Here is an 18,707-nt window from a genome sequence, read left to right on the forward strand (position 1 = left end):
TGGTTCCACTGTACCGTCTGTTAGTAGCTGTGTTGGAGCTTTCAATCATTTCACATGACGCTCATCAGCAGATGGAGTTTGTTCAGTTATCAGTGAATATGGCAACCTTGATAAGAACCATGGAACCAAAGAAAAGATACGATAACCTCAATTTTATGATCAGCCTAAAACACTCCAATGTGACATTTAATATCTCATTAATATTGAAATACTTCTGAATTCATAGCATCGACATGTTTAACATCTAACACCACCTGAATTTGTTTTGTTTTAAGGCCCTTTTCTAAATTTGTGTTTGGGAAAGTCAAGCTGTGCATTTACAAAATATGTTCTTTAAGTTTCTTGTTTTGATTGTTTTTACAAATTGAAACAAAATAATTTTCTCTATTAAAAGCAACTCGAGTCAAAAGATCAAGTTCAACTTGCATCATTTATATTTAGAGATCCAAACTTCAAGCTGAATTTGTCACCCTGAACTTTCTTGTATCAGATGACTGACTGAAAGTAAGCCGAAGGACAGGAGTTTGATCAATTGATATCTTAGAGGTTTGAGAAAGTTCTGAATTAGGTTCTCAGTGTAGCTGCGGCATTTCGTTGCTTCTACAACATCAGTAACTTAGTGAGTAATGAACAAACTCCATCAGCTGTGAAACACGATTCAAAGCTCGCGATTGACCTTGTTGTAATAGTGTTTTTCATGAAGAATAATCTTTCCTCAAATCTCACTTGTTGCACCTGACCAGAGGGGTTTAGAGTCTGAAGGCACTACTTGAACTGTGTAACAGAGCGGCCCCTAGTGGTCGTTTTGCATACAGCACAAACGATATTGAGGGAAGATGAGTCATCTGAATTGCAAGCAGCATGTTTTACACCAGATGGCGTTTACAGCTAACACATATTCGGGACAAATGCGTCCGTCCGAGCTTTCATTGATTTTAACAGAACAACCTCATGATTTCCCCCCCTCTTTAGTAAATTACTTATCTTATTATATCTAAAAGGTATCTGAAACAGTCATTAATGTGAGAAACGTTTTTAAATGTAATTAGAAAGTGCAGTAGAGTGTGTAGGTTTGTTTGTTTTGCCTCTGGGATTATCCATATACTCTCTGTGGCAGGATTAACCTTGTATTTGACCAGCACTTGGATGCCCGCTTCCCTTTCCCTCCTACCCCTCCCCTCTCTGACCAACAATAACCTTTTACCTAGAGGGAGCTTATAGGACCAGAGCAGGGGCAGCTGAGCGCAGAGCCACCCGATTCGTGCAGACTCCGGGATATGGTGAGGTGGCAGACGGGGCTGCAAGTGTATTGGCTGTGACCTGAGACAGAGGGAGGAGACTTTGACAATGAACTTGCTGAGTGAAGACATATGTTTACAATGATGAAGGAGAGAGGAAGAATGGAGCTGCACGGGGTCACTGAACACTGTGAGTTTCTGAATGAAGTAAACACATTCAAGACATATTTATTAACTTAAAAAATGACTCACTTAGAGGAGGGTGTTTGTGTCTTGTACTTGTGCTGTGCATGTTTGTCTAGTTGTATGTTGGTTTAAATTAATTTGACTTGACATGTTCAGGTCAGGTGATTGTATGTATGTTTGTTTGTTTGTTTGTTTCTGCTCTTAAATGTCTCATCTACTATTAAATCAAGCTGCTTTCTCTATGTCTGTTTAGCATTTTCCGTGTGTAGTGATGAATGAATGAATTGCAGTGTGCTGCAGGTTGCGGGAGATAGAAATCAGGAAACATTATCTGACAGGGTTATAAAATGTCTGTAATGGGAGCTGAAACCTGAATGTTTCCATTCTCTGAGGATTCGTGTTGGTTTTTCTCTTCCGGCAAAGTTAAGCTGTCGTTCGTGTTTTCTAGGGCTGGGCCTTTGTAAACATACCTGAGCCTAACAATTGAACCATGGATACTTATTCATGAAAAAAATTCTCTTGCAGATGGTGCCTCATTTGATCAGACTGACAGTCAATGAAGTTAATAAAAGACGGTGCAGAATCCTGCAGTGTCACAGGAGAAACATGCAAAACAGATATTAAATGAGTTATCACAAAAGCTGAGAGCATTTGTTTTTCACTTCGCGGTACCATACCAAGGACAATACTCTCTCCCTGCTCCCCAACAAATTGAGACAAGGGAGGGGGGGAGAGTCATCACAAGGACGATCACTTCTCGGGGATGACCGATGCTCAGCTGCTGAAAACTTCACCTGAAGAGTCTTTGTTTGATGCCCAGCCTTCCCACAGGATGGCATCCACTGTGTCTGCAGGGCCCCGTGGGGGTTTTGGCCAATCGCCCGCCCATCTGGCTGCCTGGCCTCCACTGGACTTCGCTCTGGGTGCTCTTGCCTGTTGTGCAGCCTGTGTGTTCACCAACCCTCTGGAGGTCGTGAAGACCCGTCTGCAGCTTCAGGGGGAGCTCCGAGCTCGGGGATCCTACCAGAGACACTACCGGGGAGTGCTGCAGGCCCTCTGGGTCGTGGGTCGCACAGACGGGCTCCGGGGCCTGCAGAAAGGACTCTCAGTGGGGCTGATCTACCAGGGTTTGATGAACGGAGTGAGGCTGGGTTCCTACTCCTACTGTGAAGCTCTGGGCATCACCTCGTTCCACGGGGGGAGTCTGTTGTCAGGGGCCGGGGCCGGGGCTCTGGGAGCCTTCATTGCCTCTCCTGCTTACCTGGTAAGTTTACAACAGTATATCCTGTTTATTGCATCCTCTATAGTCGTGGTTCCCAGTGATCCCAAAGGAAGACCTGTGGAGGAAACATGTCAGCAGTTCATTAATTTCTTTAATTATGTGCCACCTTTTTCTACTTTTGAAGGGAGTTTTTGAGGATTAGCACCCAGTTAGACTTTACACTGCTGCCTTTTTTGGTTTACAAAGGTTGTTTTTTGCTTGTGGCCCCTTAATACAAAGCACATCACACCGTGCATGCCTGTGAGTTAATTTAAAGAGTGCTTTTTTACCTTTCATTTTCATAGATTTTAGAGATAAAACTATACGGTATTAAAACTTTGAAAAACAACAATGCTATGTGGCATGACTTTTTTTTATTTTATTTTTTTTATTTCCTTCACTGGTAATCATCTTGTGATTCCAAATATTCAGGGTATGTACTGTAGAAGGTACGGTTTGTGCATAATGTAAAACAAAAGTCACCTTTTGTATTACTAATGAATGTTTAAAGTATGTTCTTTAAATATTGAAGAAAATGTGTGCCACTATATCATTATGTGGCGGTCTATTGTACAGTGTCTATGTGCTAGAATCTAACAGGTCAAAAACTAAACCTAACAGGAAAATGGAACCCTGTGGAGCGAGGATCATCAGATTAGGTTCCTACCTTACACACCAAATACGTTAATTAACAGTTGACACTACTGACATTAGCTAACAGGGCTGAGAGCCAATGTCAAAATACGATACCGGTAATTGTCCCCAAACATCAGATGTGCTATGCAGAAGGTTTCAACACGATACTCTTTTTATTCCAACAGAATAAATATAGTTCGACGTGATCGTGTCGAAGCACATCTTACAGAAACCAGTTAATGTTTGCTCTCATTAGATTATAAACCCTCAGGAACCAAAGACCTCCGCACCTGAAGTTAGAATCTGTTGCAAGAAAACACAAAACATCTGCTTTGTAGAAACATTAGTGACAGGTGATATTGTAATGTTAGACTTTAATGGTAATTTCACACTTTGAAGCTTGTAAAACAAGAGAAGTAGGAGATTACATTATGCGATATGTTCGGATATTTCTTCATTAAAGGAAGGCTCACTTTTTTTTTGTCTTAAAATAATATTCACAAACATCCCATTGTGTACATTGAAACAGTTGCTGTAATCAGTCCTCCTGCATATGTGTGTTTAAATAAATTGTTTTTCTTACACGATCCTGGTGTACACAACTGGGAACAAAATCTGTTTTCATGTAGGTGTAAAATACTTTTTAAAGTTTAGCTATATGAGGCTTCGTGACAAATCAAGTGGACATCCTCCAAAGTCCTGGTCTTTCTAAAACAATATTCACTCTTTGTTGCTCTGCAGAGCTTTGGGATATTTTCACAATATGGCCTGAACAACTCCGTTACAAAGGCGTCTCAAATATCTTTTGATCTATTTTTAACCACTGCAAGGATTCGTGAGGCCTAGTGCCATCACATGGTTGTATGTTTTAGAGTCAGGCCAGTCATAGATAGCAAACATCTTGTTTGAGGATATTTTTGAACAAGTCAATCCGCGTTTTGTGCATTTTGATGATTTACCCACTCAGATTTGTTTTTCTAAATGGATTCATATTTAATTTCCTCAACAACCAGCCGAGCTTTAAAGCCCTCATAATGTTTATGTTCTTAATACGCGTTTTCACATTCACACCAGTCTCATTTACATATATTGCTCGTTTTTATGAATGCCCTCTGCATATATCCTCTTTTACTCGACTGGAATAGTGTTGTTGTTTTTTTCTGCCTCAGCTGCCAGTCAATACATTTTGAAACCATCTAACCTTTTGCACAGTCATGGAAAGACAATATTGTCTGAGGACACACTCGTCCATATTCAGGTCACTAAATATACCCAACACGCTGCTTCTACTGAACGCACTGCTGCCAAAAATATATACAGTATCTTGTTGTGGCTTCTTGCTGGGCTGTTTGAGTGAATGGAGGAAGGACGAGTGAAGGGTATTTTGACACTGTATACGAGATCAGGGAGGAAACAAAGAGACTTCTTCTTGTCCTTCTGTTTGTTTAAATCTTTTACTTGACAGACAATGCAGTATGATTCAACATACAGAAACTATTAAATGTCTTCTTGGTTTTGAGAATGCTTTAACTTTGACATCAGTTTGATCATTAAGGTTTATTGCAGATGAGTCACTGAGGACTTTGTTCGACCAGTTCTGACACAGTGCATGTTATGCAACTCATACCTGGTGGACATTATCACAGGTACTGTGATTGGGTGGAGTTTAGGTACATAACTCATCAGGCTCAGGCATTACAATGACACATTTGTTTTTGTCTGCTTTGGATTAATTTGTGGCGGAGAATTAAATACAGTCTGAATACACATTTACCTGTGTGCTGTGTTTTCTTCATAGGTGAAGACCCATCTGCAGGCTCAGAGTGTGGAAGCCATAGCAGTAGGTCACCAGCATAACCACCTGGTAAGACAGACATGTTTAAAAAAAAGAAAAAAGGCACATGAATACTTTCATAGTATGTTTTCACAGGCTTTACTTAAAAATAAACAAAAAAACACAGTAAACACTGCATTACAAAAAAAAAAGCGTCATTCATCCTTCTATTCTGCTACATCAACCTGTCAATGTTATATTTTTTTTTATATATTACTGAGTTATCACTACTGATTCATCAAATTATAAACAGCATTTTAATGTATAGCTGCTCAAGGTGATGCAAACTGTGACATTGTTTGATAGTTCGATTGTATCATTAATGACACCTCATATGTTATGAAGTGTACATCTGGAGGGTCAAATTTGAAAGCCCTTATACTCTAATAGCCCCACATAAGTGTTATTTCAGATTTGCTTATCATTAGAACACATTCTTAGAAATATATAATCATCTTTGAGGTTTAAAAAATTGCCTTTAAAAATAATGTCACACAAAGATGATTGCATAATTACTGGAAAGAGTGAATCAACATTGAAGATAATTTGTATTATATTTACGCATTTTCAGTTATGCTGCATCTAATGAGACGTCTTATCAGGACATGTATAAAATGCACTTGATTGACAGCTCTCTTGTGTATTTCTCTTCTATTTGTTTCTATAGCTGTTAGAACTGCTCATCTAATTCTGTTATCATTTGTCGTATTCTCTCGTAGTATAGTTTGGTGGCATCTTTTTATTCACGAGTGAGTGAGTGAGTGAGTGAGTGAGTGAGTGAGTGAGTGAGTGTCTTGTGTCTTTAGTCTTTTAGTATGTAACTAAATCTGCCAAACATTTAAAATGTGTAGTATTTCCCTATCAAATGTCATTAAGTCTAAGTATGAAGATTTGTAACACGGCAATACTTATTTACTTAGTACTTTACGTAAGTACAGAACTCAAGTAAATGCACTGATAGATACTATTTTTGGTGCTTAAACTTTGTAACAATCCCACAGGTGTGCCATAAAAGGAAGTCAGTCTAACTACTATTTAGTCATCCAAGAAGGCTGTCACATTTACACAATATGATATTTGTAGAGGAGGATAAACATGAAGACAGAAATACAGAACTGATTATGAGACCCACTATCACAGTGGCATTAATTCAACAACATTATACGTCTGTTATCACCAGATTATTCTTTTCCAAAATGAAAAAAGGATTTTAATACTATCACCACATAATACAAAAACATACACAGTAATATTGGGTTGTATGATCTGCTGCCTCCATCCACTAATCCATTTGTTTTCCTTTTATTTTGTTTCAGGGAGTGTCTGATGCCTTCATTACCATCTATAGAAGAGATGGTCTAATTGGTCTCTGGAGGGGTGTGAACGGGGCCGTGCCTCGAGTCATGGTGGGATCAGCTACTCAACTGGCAACCTTCACCTCGGCCAAGGACTGGGTGTCACATTCCCAGGTAGATGTGATAAACACCAGGCATTTTGCCAGTACGTGTAGCCCAGCAGTTGCCATCAGTTAATCTTCAGTTTCTTTCTTTCTCCTTTCAGTGGTTTAGTCCAAACAGCTGGCTCACAGTGTTGATAGCTGCCGCGATCAGTGGAGTAGCCGTGGCCATCAGCATGACACCGTTTGACGTCATCAGTACACGGCTCTACAACCAGCCAGTGGATGAGTTTCGTAGGGTGAGTTTGAAGAATCTCATTTCATCACACTGGTCCTTGTACTCAATAAAAAGTTTTCTAAATGCATCCTAAGATTAACACTTACTTGTTTGCTTTGTAGGGGCAGCTGTATCATGGATTTTCAGATTGTATGCTAAAAGTGTGCCAAGCTGAAGGCCTGCTGGGGTTGTATAAAGGCATGGGTCCTGTCTTCCTGCGTTTGGCCCCACACACAGTGCTCAGCTTGCTGTTCTGGGATCTGATGAGGCATCAGGCAGCAAAGAACAACCAGAACCAGGAAAGGAGCTAAAACGCCCAAACCTGCACACCGTATGCCCGGCTGGGCTCGGCTACAGCTATCTAGTAATCCATCACTATATGAAGCACTGATTTTTAATGCAAAAACTGTGACCTTATTCTCTTCCTTGCAGTTAGATGAAAAAAAAACCTTCTCATTTGTACCACTTTCATACATCGCTTTTAACTTGTAGCCAGCAGGCATTCACTTATAGCTCAGCAGAAAAAGTGGAAACAGGGAAACAGCTGGCCTCGCAGTGTCCAAATCCACCTATTAGCGCTTATGAAGCTCCCTACTAAACATGTTATACCTGTTTATTTAACCTGTACTAAACGCTGAAGTGCTTTTACTAATGCTATTGTATCATTTTACAGACAGTTATGTGCTGGACTATTTCTTGGTCACGACTAGTAACTTCCAGGAGTCTAGACTGTCTCTGCTCAGACCCAAGAAATAGTCCAGCTCATGACTGCCTGTAAAACAGTGAATTGTTGTGTCTGCATTTCTGTACGGACACAATTTTTTTGATATAACAGATGACTTAGCAAACTTTACAAGTGCTGCTGGTTGGGTTTTTCAAGTATTTGTGCTAAGCTAGGCTAATGCCTGCTTGTTGTGGCTCCAAACTACCGACACGAGTGCTGTATCAAACATCTCAGTTAACTCGCCGCCAAGAAAGAAAATAAGTAAAAAGTCAAACTTTTGCTTAAGTGAGACTCATTCTGCAAAAGAAGATGGATGAACACTGAAGTATTTCATCAAGATGGACAGTTGTTGCACAGACTTTTAAGAGTTTCTATCAAATGTCTCAAATGTATGAAGTTGCTGATGAAGTTTTATATTTTAATACCTCAATAGGTGAATTTACAAACAATGTCTTGGGCTTCCAATTGAGAGGCTTGTCAGCAAACTGCTGACAACTTGAGGAACAAGTCTGTATTATTAAAATATAAACTCTGTCTTCCATCCACCATGGCTGCTGCATTTGTCAAAGTTTAATGCATAATTATAGTTGCCTTGTTTGTTATATGTAAAGAAAAAAAAATATTTTACTGATGTGTGAACTACCAGTCCCTAAAGCCAAGAATTCCATTTGATTTGAGGTTTTGATTTACAGAAATGTAAACGAAGGATACTTTAAGACTTTGAACAGTAGTAAATAATAGCAATAAAAATATTTTTTGTAAGAAATTACTTGCATTTGTATTTTGTATCCTCTGGAACACAAGTGCTGTATATTTGGAGGACAGTTGGATAATTTTACAACCATTGTAATCATTGTGTGATTTAATTTTGTTCAAAACAAAAGTCTCCGATTGATCTAAAACCCTTATCATCTTTTTGAGGGGACTTTCAGCCTCTGTCATCAGGGAATGATAAGACTGACAACCAAATCACTTTTGACCTTTGGACCTGTGGAGCTTACTCAGACCTGATCAGCAGCAAGAATTACAGGCAACGTAAAATCTTTACCAAAGGTTTAGTCAGAGGAATTCAACCTAACTTGTAGTCTCTGAACAGATTGAAGGAGCATGAGTGAGAGGTCATAACCCCTATTTTTAAGTGTCTTTGTTGAGACATTACAAGGAAGACATAAAGATGTTTCTCTCCTTCCCCTGGATCCTGGAAACTTCTGAAGTGACGAAGTTTCATTCAAATTCAATTGACTGCTTTCTTCAAGGTCAGTTGACACGTTTTCTTTCTCATTACAGTAACATCTTTATTTTGTTTTTTTATCTTCCAATTCTCAGCGCTTCTGCAGTGTTGAGTCTTTACAAACTTATTTTCAGTTGTGATGTTTGTGTTTTAGGTCTAATAGCTGCATGTGGGATATCAGTGCTGTGCAGTCTGTTGAGAGTTTATAACTTCATTCAAACATGCAGGTGAGTTTATCCTTAAATAAGGGAAACAAGAAGGCGTACTAAATTTAAATAATCTAGTTTTCTCTGCACACAGTGATTATGAAAATGGCAGTAAACAGAGGTCATCATCACCAGGAGGTCCCGTGAGAGGGAACTGGAGAGCAACTCTCAAGTTCTGGTCCCTGACTGTCCTCCTGTCTCTGGTAGGCTCCCGGGTTTCCTCTCTAATAGTGCTGGAGTTTTCTCTCCGAGCTGTTTCTGCCTGGGTGTCTGCAGGACTGGTGAGTTCCTCAAATTGGGCACATTGTTTTATATCTGTTTCACAGTGTGCATTCATTGTCTTCATTTATACATCTTCTTGATACTGAACTGACATATTTTCAACATGCGTCTGTATATCTGAATTCAGGATGGCAGTGGCAGAGGTCTGGACTTGCTTCTAATCCAGAGTCAGTGTTCCCTGGGCTGCAGCCTCACCAGTACTCTGGCCTTCCTCCATCAGGGGGCTCCACACAGCTGCTTCAGTTTGCTATTGGCAGCTGCTCTCAGCTGGGCACTGGCAAGCTTTAGTCACAGTCTGCAGAGCCATGTGGCCACACTCTACCCACTGCATAGCAAAGAGCGTTACTGTGGGAAGTGCATCACCCTCCTGACCTCCGGACACACCATGCTGGGTTCACTGCAAAGAGCGATTGTCTTGGTTTTTGCTCTTGCAGGTGTGGCTTCCACCACAACTGTTTACAACCACTTCCTGTCCCAGAAGGATGCTCTGAAGCTCTGGATTCCACTGTCAATCTGCTACACTTTGTTGGTGTTCAATATTCAAGGTGATGGTCAAGGCAGCTGTATTGGGAGAGAAGCCATACACAGTGATAAAAAAAATAAAAGAGACAAGTCAGGTCACTGCAGACAACATAATGAAAGACACTGCCACAGCAGCGGTAATGCTAACACACAAACTAAGACACACTCCAATGATCTAATGAAATTAAAAAACATTTATGTTGACAAATAATATGCCTTTAAACAATGAAGTCGGATGGTAACAATTGTGAAATACAAAATGGTGTCAAAAACATAACCCGTTTCTCAAAATATATATTTTTTTCATTTCACACAGAGGATAAGCATCGGCAATCTGGTACACAGGCCCTCATGCACACTGTAGTGGTGCGACTGGGAGGCTTGCTGGTGCTCATGCTCACAGTAGGATATTGGTCTGATGTTCTCCACGTCCTCATTACTTTTCTGGGAGAAGCAGTATGTCTGATGACTTCTCAGGATCTGCTGAAGGCTGTGCTAAAGGTGAATCTCTTTCACTCAAAAACCATTTCAACCAGTATAGTATGACCTTTTTCTTCTGATATTTGTTATTAATGTTGAGAAATGTGAACTTCATTCATTGTTGATTGTTTCATTTTCAGGAAGAAGAAGAAACCAGCTTGAGCAACTATGAAAAGAGCTCCAGTCACAAAACAATTACAAGAAAAACATCATGGGATGACAGTTCATGATGCACCCACCTGTATAACGCAAATAACAATGACTACCTCAGGTCAAGATGGGCTAATATTCAACGTTAAAAATAATAAAGATATGGATCTTTTGGCTACATTTGTGCCATAAACTGTGTCTTTCCTGTTAGTGAGTCTCCTTTTAAAAGAGAACGAAAGAGTGAGGATGTTTCAATGCTTTATAATGTAAGCCAAATACATGAATTGTCAAGCTGCATAATAACTATTCTCTATTCAGTGGGATGTTCCCCAATGACAGCAGAAATTTTGCACAACTATTTAAAAAAATAATAATAATAATCACTGAGTATCCTAAAGTTCGGCTGTTATGGTCCAAGAAAATTTCAGTTAAGTTTACACTAAAACTGTTTGGTCTCATAAGACATTCTTTGATAAAACTTCTTTTATTTATCTTTACATTTTTGTATGAATTACAGATGAACTGGACAGAGGGGTGAGCACATTTAATATGGTTCTCTTGGAGACATCCCACTATCTCACTAATGGTGATCACATGTCACTAATTACAGGGGCACTCCCACATATTCACTCATCAAGATCTGTTCACTCATCAAGAGGTGTGTCCGTGTGACCGAATGTAAATTTAAGTTGTTTTATTTTCAGTAAACGTTTTTCTTTGAAAATGGATTACATCTCCTATCATTCGCGTCAGACTAACGTTCCTGCACATTCACCTCATTTGTGACTTATTTTGGATTTATTGGACGGAATGCCACTACAACAACCAACCGTAACACTGATGATGTAATAGTGATGTCACCACATCTCAGCTTCAGCTTTAACAGAAATCCTGCATCAAACTGAAGGTATTGGGTTTTGTGTAGCCAGTGATGGAGGACTTTATATAGTTGGATAAAACAAATATAGAATCCAGAGTTTTGGGGGTTTTACCATTCAAAGGGACTAAAAACCAGATTATCTTGGCCTCTGCTGCTTAGGTTTTCACATCTTTCTTTTAAATCTGTCACTTACATCTTGCCCATCTTTACTGTTGGGGTGTTACTGAAGTAGTCATTTAAAAAAAAGTTCCTTTTTTCCTTTTAATTAAAGTACTTTTCAGCAAATGTAATCTTACTCCCACTTAAGTAATACTTGAGGAAAGTAACAGTAAAAGTAGAAACTTTTCCACCCCTGCAGTTACAAACTCCGCTCCCTCATAAAGTGTATTTGTGAACAATGCATTTGTTTTTCCTATCTGCTGTGTTTCTTCCTGTTTCTCTGGCTTCCTTCTATTCTTTTCAGTCTCTTGCCATAGCCGTCCTGCACATCCACCAAAAAACGGAGCATTCAAGTAAAAATGTATATATCGTGACTTTCGAGAGTATAAGTTGAAAAGTCATGCTGTTATAAGCAGTGAGGAGGTTCAGATTGTCTAATGAGGATTTTGGCTGTTGGAGGGCGGAGCATGGAGGTCTGGGGATTGTGTCATCAGTAGGCATGCTCCCTCCTGCAGCCGTGACATCACTGCAGCATTCCTTTCCCCAGAGCTGGAACAACACAGACCCCCATCACTCTCCTCATCTCTTGTTAACCCTCTCTCTACACATTCCCGCCTCACTCTTCCTTCACAGTGAGCCACATCGATCAGGAGAGTTTAATTCAACATTTAGTTTCTCACTTCATCCTCCTCTTTGACTTGTAGAAAAGCAGTGGACCTCACAAGCTTTGGCTCCAGAAACCAACCATAATATTTGCTGATCGGCAGATCTGATATGACTGAGGCTCAGTCTGATGGAGGGCTGCAAACACAACAAAGCAACTATTTCATAGCTCTCTCGCAGGCATCACTCACTCAGTGTTCCCCCCTCTCCTAATATACCAACATCTCCTCTTGCACAATGCCCCGATTCATTGCACGGTAATGCTGCTGCTCCTGTCCAGCTGAAACACAAAAGCTTCATCGGGAGAGTCTGATGAAGTCCACCCCATATAACCAAACAATGTGCTCTGCTCTGGCCGTCGGTGAGGCCCAAATGGAAGCAGAGCAATGAGACACTGATAGTGAGTCAAGGCTAAAGTGATATAATGTTGTGGGGGAAGGGAAGAAGGAAAGAGGGAGAAGAAAAAAGGAGGCAGACTCGATGAGGGAGGTAGGGGAAAATAAAGCTGACAGAACAATAAGGCAGAGCTGCACAGGAGAGAGAAAGAGGACAGTTTGAGATAGAGAGTCGGTGGAAAAAGGCAGGTATGGTCACATCCTGTTGGCTTGCAAAAAAAGATAAAGAAATGTGAGGTGGCTGTGTGTCTCTGTCTAATTCTGGGTGAAAACTTTATGAGAAACTTTATGACAATGAATATTGCATTTACAAAAAGTCTAACTGTTTGTTTTTGGTATGACTGCACAACTCCTGCATAACTTAGTGAGGGTGTGTGTCTACGTGCACGCATGCTAGTGTCTGTGTGTGAGCCTGCCAAGTTTTCATAGTGGATGAATGTGTCATGTTTTTTACTGCACTTTGCCAGAGATTAACTGTTCACCTTTTACGGTTGGGAGGGAGGTGGTATTGTCATTCAGCCAGAGAAGGAGGAGGGGTCGACGGACGAGAGAGCTGGGGAGGGAGGTACAGAAGGAAAAGGAGTGGCCTTCTGCTGATAGTCGCCCTCTCCACCAGAGTAGTCTTCTCACAGAGGCAGTTTATAGGAGGGAAAATAAAGCAGAAGTTTGGAGATACACTAAAGGGAAGGAGAAAGAAGAAAAGAGAGAGCTGTCTTCACACCACATCTTCCTCAAGGTATGTAATAGCAGCTTACAACCAGTGTGAGTGGGTTTAAAGGAAACAGAGGATTCAGATTTGTGCTTTCTGCCTCTAAAACCATTCATTATGGGTAATGAGAGCTGTAAGTGTGTGAATATACTTCTTCAAAGTGAGAGTGAGCACTCCCACAAAGTCTACTGAGGGCGTCTACAGTTAGATGAGGTATTATTGAGAAGATAAGGATGAAATGCCCTGTTCTTTGCTTTATTCTTATACAACATATTCTAGATTTGCTTAATAAGATCAAGTGAGGTGCTGGATCTATGATGTGTTTCCATGTTTCAGTTTTAAAACCTTCTTTTAAACAGGACGTTAAAACAATAAATGTTGCAATGTTGACTCTGTAGTCACAGCTATTGTTCTGTGCCCCCTTTCAGGCTATATGAGGGTTTTCTACAGTCATGGCATCAGCAGCTTCACCAAAAAGGATGGTGTCTTCTGTCTTCATCACTCTGGCATCTCCTTACCGAGCCACAGTGACACAGCAGCCACCCGCACTCCAAGCTCACAGCGCTCCGGCTAGAGACAAGCAGCACACCGCTGTAAGAGTCAGCTCAGGTGACAGTAGGCGTAAGAGAGAGGACCCATCACCATCTGAGCCTTACAGCAGTGTAAACAGCAGAGGCCGGACTCATGCAGGGGCCTCGGCTCAAGCATCAGACCCTCGGAGCCCCAAACTCGCCCAACCTGGACCTGGAAAAGCACAACCGCAAGAAGAAAAAGACCAGATAAGAGCTCCAGGTATTCATCATGAAACCTTTTTTCACGGTGCAGTGGATACAACTTAGATTACCTGAAATATATATTCACCAACTGGCCCTGCATGTTACCAAGGGCCCAGCTGATCTTTATCATATGCTCTGGACCTATCCACCCTTAACTTTGTATTAGACATATTAGACTTTTAAAAGACTTATTGAGGTGGTGAGATTCCCAATCCATGTTATCAATTATGACTCTTTCAAGATCCTCCCCAGCTATAAATATTATGTGATTGCTTTTAACACCTTAATTTTGAGATATCTGATATTATATTAAGGTAACTTCCAAAGATTGTACAAATCAAATTTATCTATAATCCACATATGTAAAAACATGTGTGGACATGCGTGAAGTCAGATGAATCAGTTGATGTCACTTGAGTCAATGTTGGTTAGGCTGAAGACTATGAGTCTGAAAATGACAAACATCTGGGAGTGTGGAGTCAGACAGAAGTGAGCTTACTCATCTCTGCTTGAGGCCGGCAGCGTCAGGCTACATCAGCTGCTAGTCAGGCTACATCAGCTGCTACGAGCACCACACACCGGAAACAAAATGCCTGATTCTGCTGTATCTGTTTTGATCATTTTCAACCTGTGAGGTCTGCACTGTTAGGGCACTCACAGGTTGAAAACAATTCATCATTATCAGCTTCACAGTTGACTTCTATTTTTAGGAACATACAGAAAAGATGTAACTTTTCAGTATGTTCAAACACATACTTCATAAACTTCAAATTAAACCCTTATACTAAATTTTCATAGATGTCCTTTTTTTGTCTCTTTTTTAATCCATTTTTCTAATTTATAAATTCAATTATATTTTCTTTGCAGATGTGTGCATAAATGTATGTATATCCATATATATTATATATATTGTATAGGGCCTATGATTAATCTCATCCTGAATTTCAGTAAAAGTTATTGCTTACTGGAAATTTAAATGAAACACATTGGGGTTAAAATTGATAATTTGTGTATTTTACAACAAACTGATTTGAAATACATCTTTTTCTTGCCAAACAGAGCTCCGAGCTCCTTCTCCTCCTCCCCCTAATGCACTGGGAGCATTGCTCTCTGAAGAATCAGCACTTCCACCACCTTCTCCTGCCCAGACGCCTGTCTCCCACCCTCTGACCCTAGGCCAGCAGCCAGTTTACAACCGAGAGGTATGCTTGCAATGTCACTATAACTTTTTACATTTACATCACCCGTATCTTCATGTTCACCCTGTCATTTACTGTTTAAAACAGTTCATGGCAAATTTCCTAAATAAATTGGAAGGATTGAAGGATTAGCTCTCCATAACTTTAACAGATACTGTGTTATGTTCAGCAGTGGCTGTAAAAAAAAAAATCATCAGGAAAACACATTATTAAGGGAAAAACACATTATTAAGGGGAAAACAGCTGTCTTATAGATATTGCTAACTGATACACTTTATCGCGTACACATTTTGCTTCACACACAGAGTCTTTTCCAAACTCCTGCTACATTTAAAAGAAACCTTTTGTTCCCATGTCAGCCCCATGTCTGCGTAGTAACAATAAAATATCAGGAAAGGCAGCTGTTTTCTTGGGCCATTGTCTTACTCTTTTGCTCTACTTTTTACATTATTACTGAGTAATACTTTTATTTTGCAGGATTTGTTTCTGTAAACTTGGTTGTATGTAATTAATGTTGAAAAGTATTCTATTCCCGTGAGTATTTTACCAATTTATGGCTTCAAGAGATAATAAAAGTTCTCCCATATATTTCACCCAACAACACAGTGAATATAGAGACTGATATTTTTAGCTTTGGATAAGTCTTAAAGTGTAAAAAACTCAATTACAAACTTTGACTCACACATGATTTCAGCAAATCTTTGAGCAAAGGTTTAAAGGTTCAAGGATCATCTTGTGTTGGAGAAGTTTTTCTTAATTAAAAGTAGTACAGCTGTAGTGCTATGTGGAAAGATTAAAGCAGGGTGTCAAAAAAAAAAAATGCTGTTTAAAGTGTTAAATGTTTAAAGTGTAGTTTTACATCAATAATGTGCTTTACATTTAAGGTGGAAACAAGCACACCATCTAGTGGGTTAAACCAAGATGAACAGTCCCACAGGATCCACAAAAACAGCCAAGACACAAGCAGGGAGAGCAAAGGTAACATAATCTCTTTTTTACACATTTCCCACTCAGCCTTTAAACTGTTCCACCATGACAACACACATTTTATCACAACCTGCTTTGACATTTGATGTTTGTGTGCAATGCAGACGTGTGTGGCTTCTGTCGGAAGCCCGTGGCTCTTTCTGAACCTGCGATAGAGGCCTTAAATAGGACTTACCATGACGGTTGCTTCCAGTGTAGATCTTGTCACATTCCCCTCGCCGGTAAACAGTACTACAACAAGGCCGGGATCCCACTCTGTGAGGACTGTTACCAGGTAGATCCAAGTCAATACAACCTCCACTACAGGGTGTCATCCAAACTGCAAGTACACATGGAAACCATCACATTTACCTCTAACATTATATACTTTACCACTGCTGCAGTGTTTCACATTTTTTAATTGGATTTTCATATTCGTGAGGCTGTCTGTTAATTTTACTATGACATGTAAAAAACATTCAAAGACTTGAATCTTATGGACTTATATTTGTGTCATAACAATGGGCCCACGATGAGGAAAAAGCACAGATTCAGAGAATCTGAGACAAGACATGACTAAAACTGAGCAGGCCAATCTGGATAATAGAAAATTATGCAAGCTAATTTATTAAGCACAATAATATTTTTTTGGTTGCTAAATTACAGTATTATTTGTAGATCATATTTTTCTTACCAATTTTAATAAAAAAAATTCTCAGAATGTCGTATCACGTGCTCAGGATAGAAACACAAACATAAAGTTGTAAGACTTACTTGAAATTGACCCATCACAGTCAACATGATGTCTCTTTTTGACAGTTTAGGATATTGTTGCATGGTTATGCTGTTGCAACTAAACACAATTTAGGTCTGACTATGTCAAATTAAAGACAGGCTGCTGGAAACTGGTATAACAGTCACTCCGGTTATAAACCAGCACTATTAAATATGAGTTATATGAGTAGTTTGAAAAGTCGTTCGATTACGGGTTTGACCTAACTCTTTATCTCTGTCTGTGTCTTAGGCCAGTTTAGACTTGTGTTGGACATGTGGCGAGGTTATTACAGATCACATGATCCGTGCACTGGAGCGAGCATACCATCTTTCTTGTTTCACCTGTACAACGTGTGAACAGCAAATTGGAGAGCAAGCTTTTGCTCAGGGAGAAGTTGGAGAAGTTTACTGCCTTCAGGACTATTACAGGTATGACAGTCACAAAAGATGGCAAGCAATGCAAGAAAATCACATTTTCTTATGTTTTAAAGGATTTTACATATCATTCCATATATCAGTCCTTGTCTTGGCCTTATTTAAAGCACTTTGAACCCCTTCTGTTTAAAAAAAAAATACTAAACAAATCAAATGTGGTATTTTCTCTCTGCTAAAATTGTATCCATAAAGGAAATATGCTCCAAAGTGTCGCGCCTGTAACCGGCTAATCATTCCAAAAGAAGATGGTACTGACAGCTATACTGTTGAATGTCTGGGACGGTCCTTCCATGAGAACTGCTACAGATGTGAGGTATATGTGAACACAGTTCATCGTATGTACACACTGACAAGTACACCAACACACAGACACATATTATTAATCATCAGTCTAAAAGTCTGTCGCTTTGCCTGCAGGTCTGTGTCATCCAGCTCTCTCCTGAACCAAACGACCACGGCTGCTATCCTCTAGATGGGAAAATGCTTTGCAAATCTTGCCACCTGAACCTGGTTTCTGGCCAGCACTAACACCAGCCTTATGGCTCCGGATGAACTGCAACCAAGGGAAAGCTGCCATGAGTCCACTTTCAAAGAGATGGAAGAGATGTGCATTTAAGACTATAGCAGATGAATGTCACAAACGCCTTCTTCAGTAGAGCAATAATTAAACATGGATGTTGTTTTTTTTTTACAATATATGATACTTTCTGAAGAACCATTAATTCTTCTTTTATACTTGATAATTTTGCACTTATTACATTCTACAAGATGCACCCATTATATTCATGCAACTGACTTTACAAAAACATCAATTTTTAGACTCTCTCGTACGCTGTTTTTCAATCACATTAACCCTATAAATAAAACATGTATTTTAGATTAAAAGAAATTATAGAAAAGTAAACTAATTTTGTCTCAAGGCAGACTTCAAAATACATAACATTTACTACAGAAAGTTGCTCATATACCATCATTAAGTAGCCTATCAAGATAAAAATACTTTACAATGTTGTTCATAGCTACATAACTAAGACAAACACCTGATCTGGTAAAACGGAAACAATACAAGCTTCTGGCAAAACAGTTTAACTGCAGAGCCAACATTGTTTTCTGCCTTAATAATACTAAACGCTTCACACTGATTGGACACAATATTAAAGTCTTATTCAGATGCAGCTGAATTATTTTATTTATAGTCTCTTAAATTTATTTGTTGTGGAAGTATATTTCTGTGAATTAAAAAAAACACCTAAACATGTATTAAATCATTTTCTGGAAAAAGAAATATAATTTTGTCATTTTTGTTTTTAATAATCAAACTTCAGTAT

General features: G+C 39.4%; 3 protein-coding genes across 5 annotated transcripts; all 3 read left to right on the plus strand.

Annotated features, from left to right (window-relative positions):
• Positions 1-15: 15 nt before the first annotated feature.
• On the plus strand, positions 16-8,093 carry slc25a34 (solute carrier family 25 member 34). 3 transcript variants are annotated; one of them, XM_069142434.1, is made up of 6 exons: positions 16-1,428; positions 1,950-2,688; positions 5,120-5,185; positions 6,472-6,624; positions 6,716-6,850; positions 6,951-8,093. In XM_069142434.1, exons 2-6 carry the CDS (start codon positions 2,188-2,190, stop codon positions 7,137-7,139), a joined length of 1,044 nt encoding a protein of 347 aa, XP_068998535.1. In that variant the 5' UTR covers positions 16-1,428; positions 1,950-2,187; the 3' UTR covers positions 7,140-8,093. The 3 variants fall into 3 exon arrangements, with proteins under 3 accessions (XP_068998535.1, XP_068998544.1, XP_068998553.1); XM_069142443.1 differs by having other exon boundaries at positions 2,245-2,688; XM_069142452.1 differs by having other exon boundaries at positions 2,256-2,688.
• Positions 8,094-8,483: 390 nt separating this feature from the next.
• LOC138194055 (transmembrane protein 82-like) lies at positions 8,484-10,596 on the plus strand. Its single transcript, XM_069142465.1, has 6 exons — positions 8,484-8,808; positions 8,938-9,010; positions 9,084-9,270; positions 9,399-9,816; positions 10,110-10,294; positions 10,414-10,596. Exons 1-6 carry the CDS (start codon positions 8,727-8,729, stop codon positions 10,501-10,503), a joined length of 1,035 nt encoding a protein of 344 aa, XP_068998566.1. The 5' UTR covers positions 8,484-8,726; the 3' UTR covers positions 10,504-10,596.
• Positions 10,597-12,673: 2,077 nt separating this feature from the next.
• Positions 12,674-18,648, plus strand: fblim1 (filamin binding LIM protein 1). The gene is made up of 9 exons (XM_069151799.1): positions 12,674-12,709; positions 13,023-13,256; positions 13,658-14,021; positions 15,065-15,207; positions 16,089-16,182; positions 16,296-16,465; positions 17,195-17,373; positions 17,572-17,692; positions 17,797-18,648. The coding sequence occupies exons 3-9, from the start codon at positions 13,682-13,684 to the stop codon at positions 17,905-17,907; spliced, it is 1,158 nt and encodes a 385-aa protein (XP_069007900.1). The 5' UTR covers positions 12,674-12,709; positions 13,023-13,256; positions 13,658-13,681; the 3' UTR covers positions 17,908-18,648.
• Positions 18,649-18,707: the final 59 nt, after the last annotated feature.

This window comes from Embiotoca jacksoni, unplaced genomic scaffold (genome assembly GCF_022577435.1).
Source record: "Embiotoca jacksoni isolate LCO1_2020_lvr unplaced genomic scaffold, fEmbJac1.0.p SCAF_1, whole genome shotgun sequence".
Classification (NCBI taxonomy): Eukaryota; Metazoa; Chordata; class Actinopteri; family Embiotocidae; genus Embiotoca; species Embiotoca jacksoni.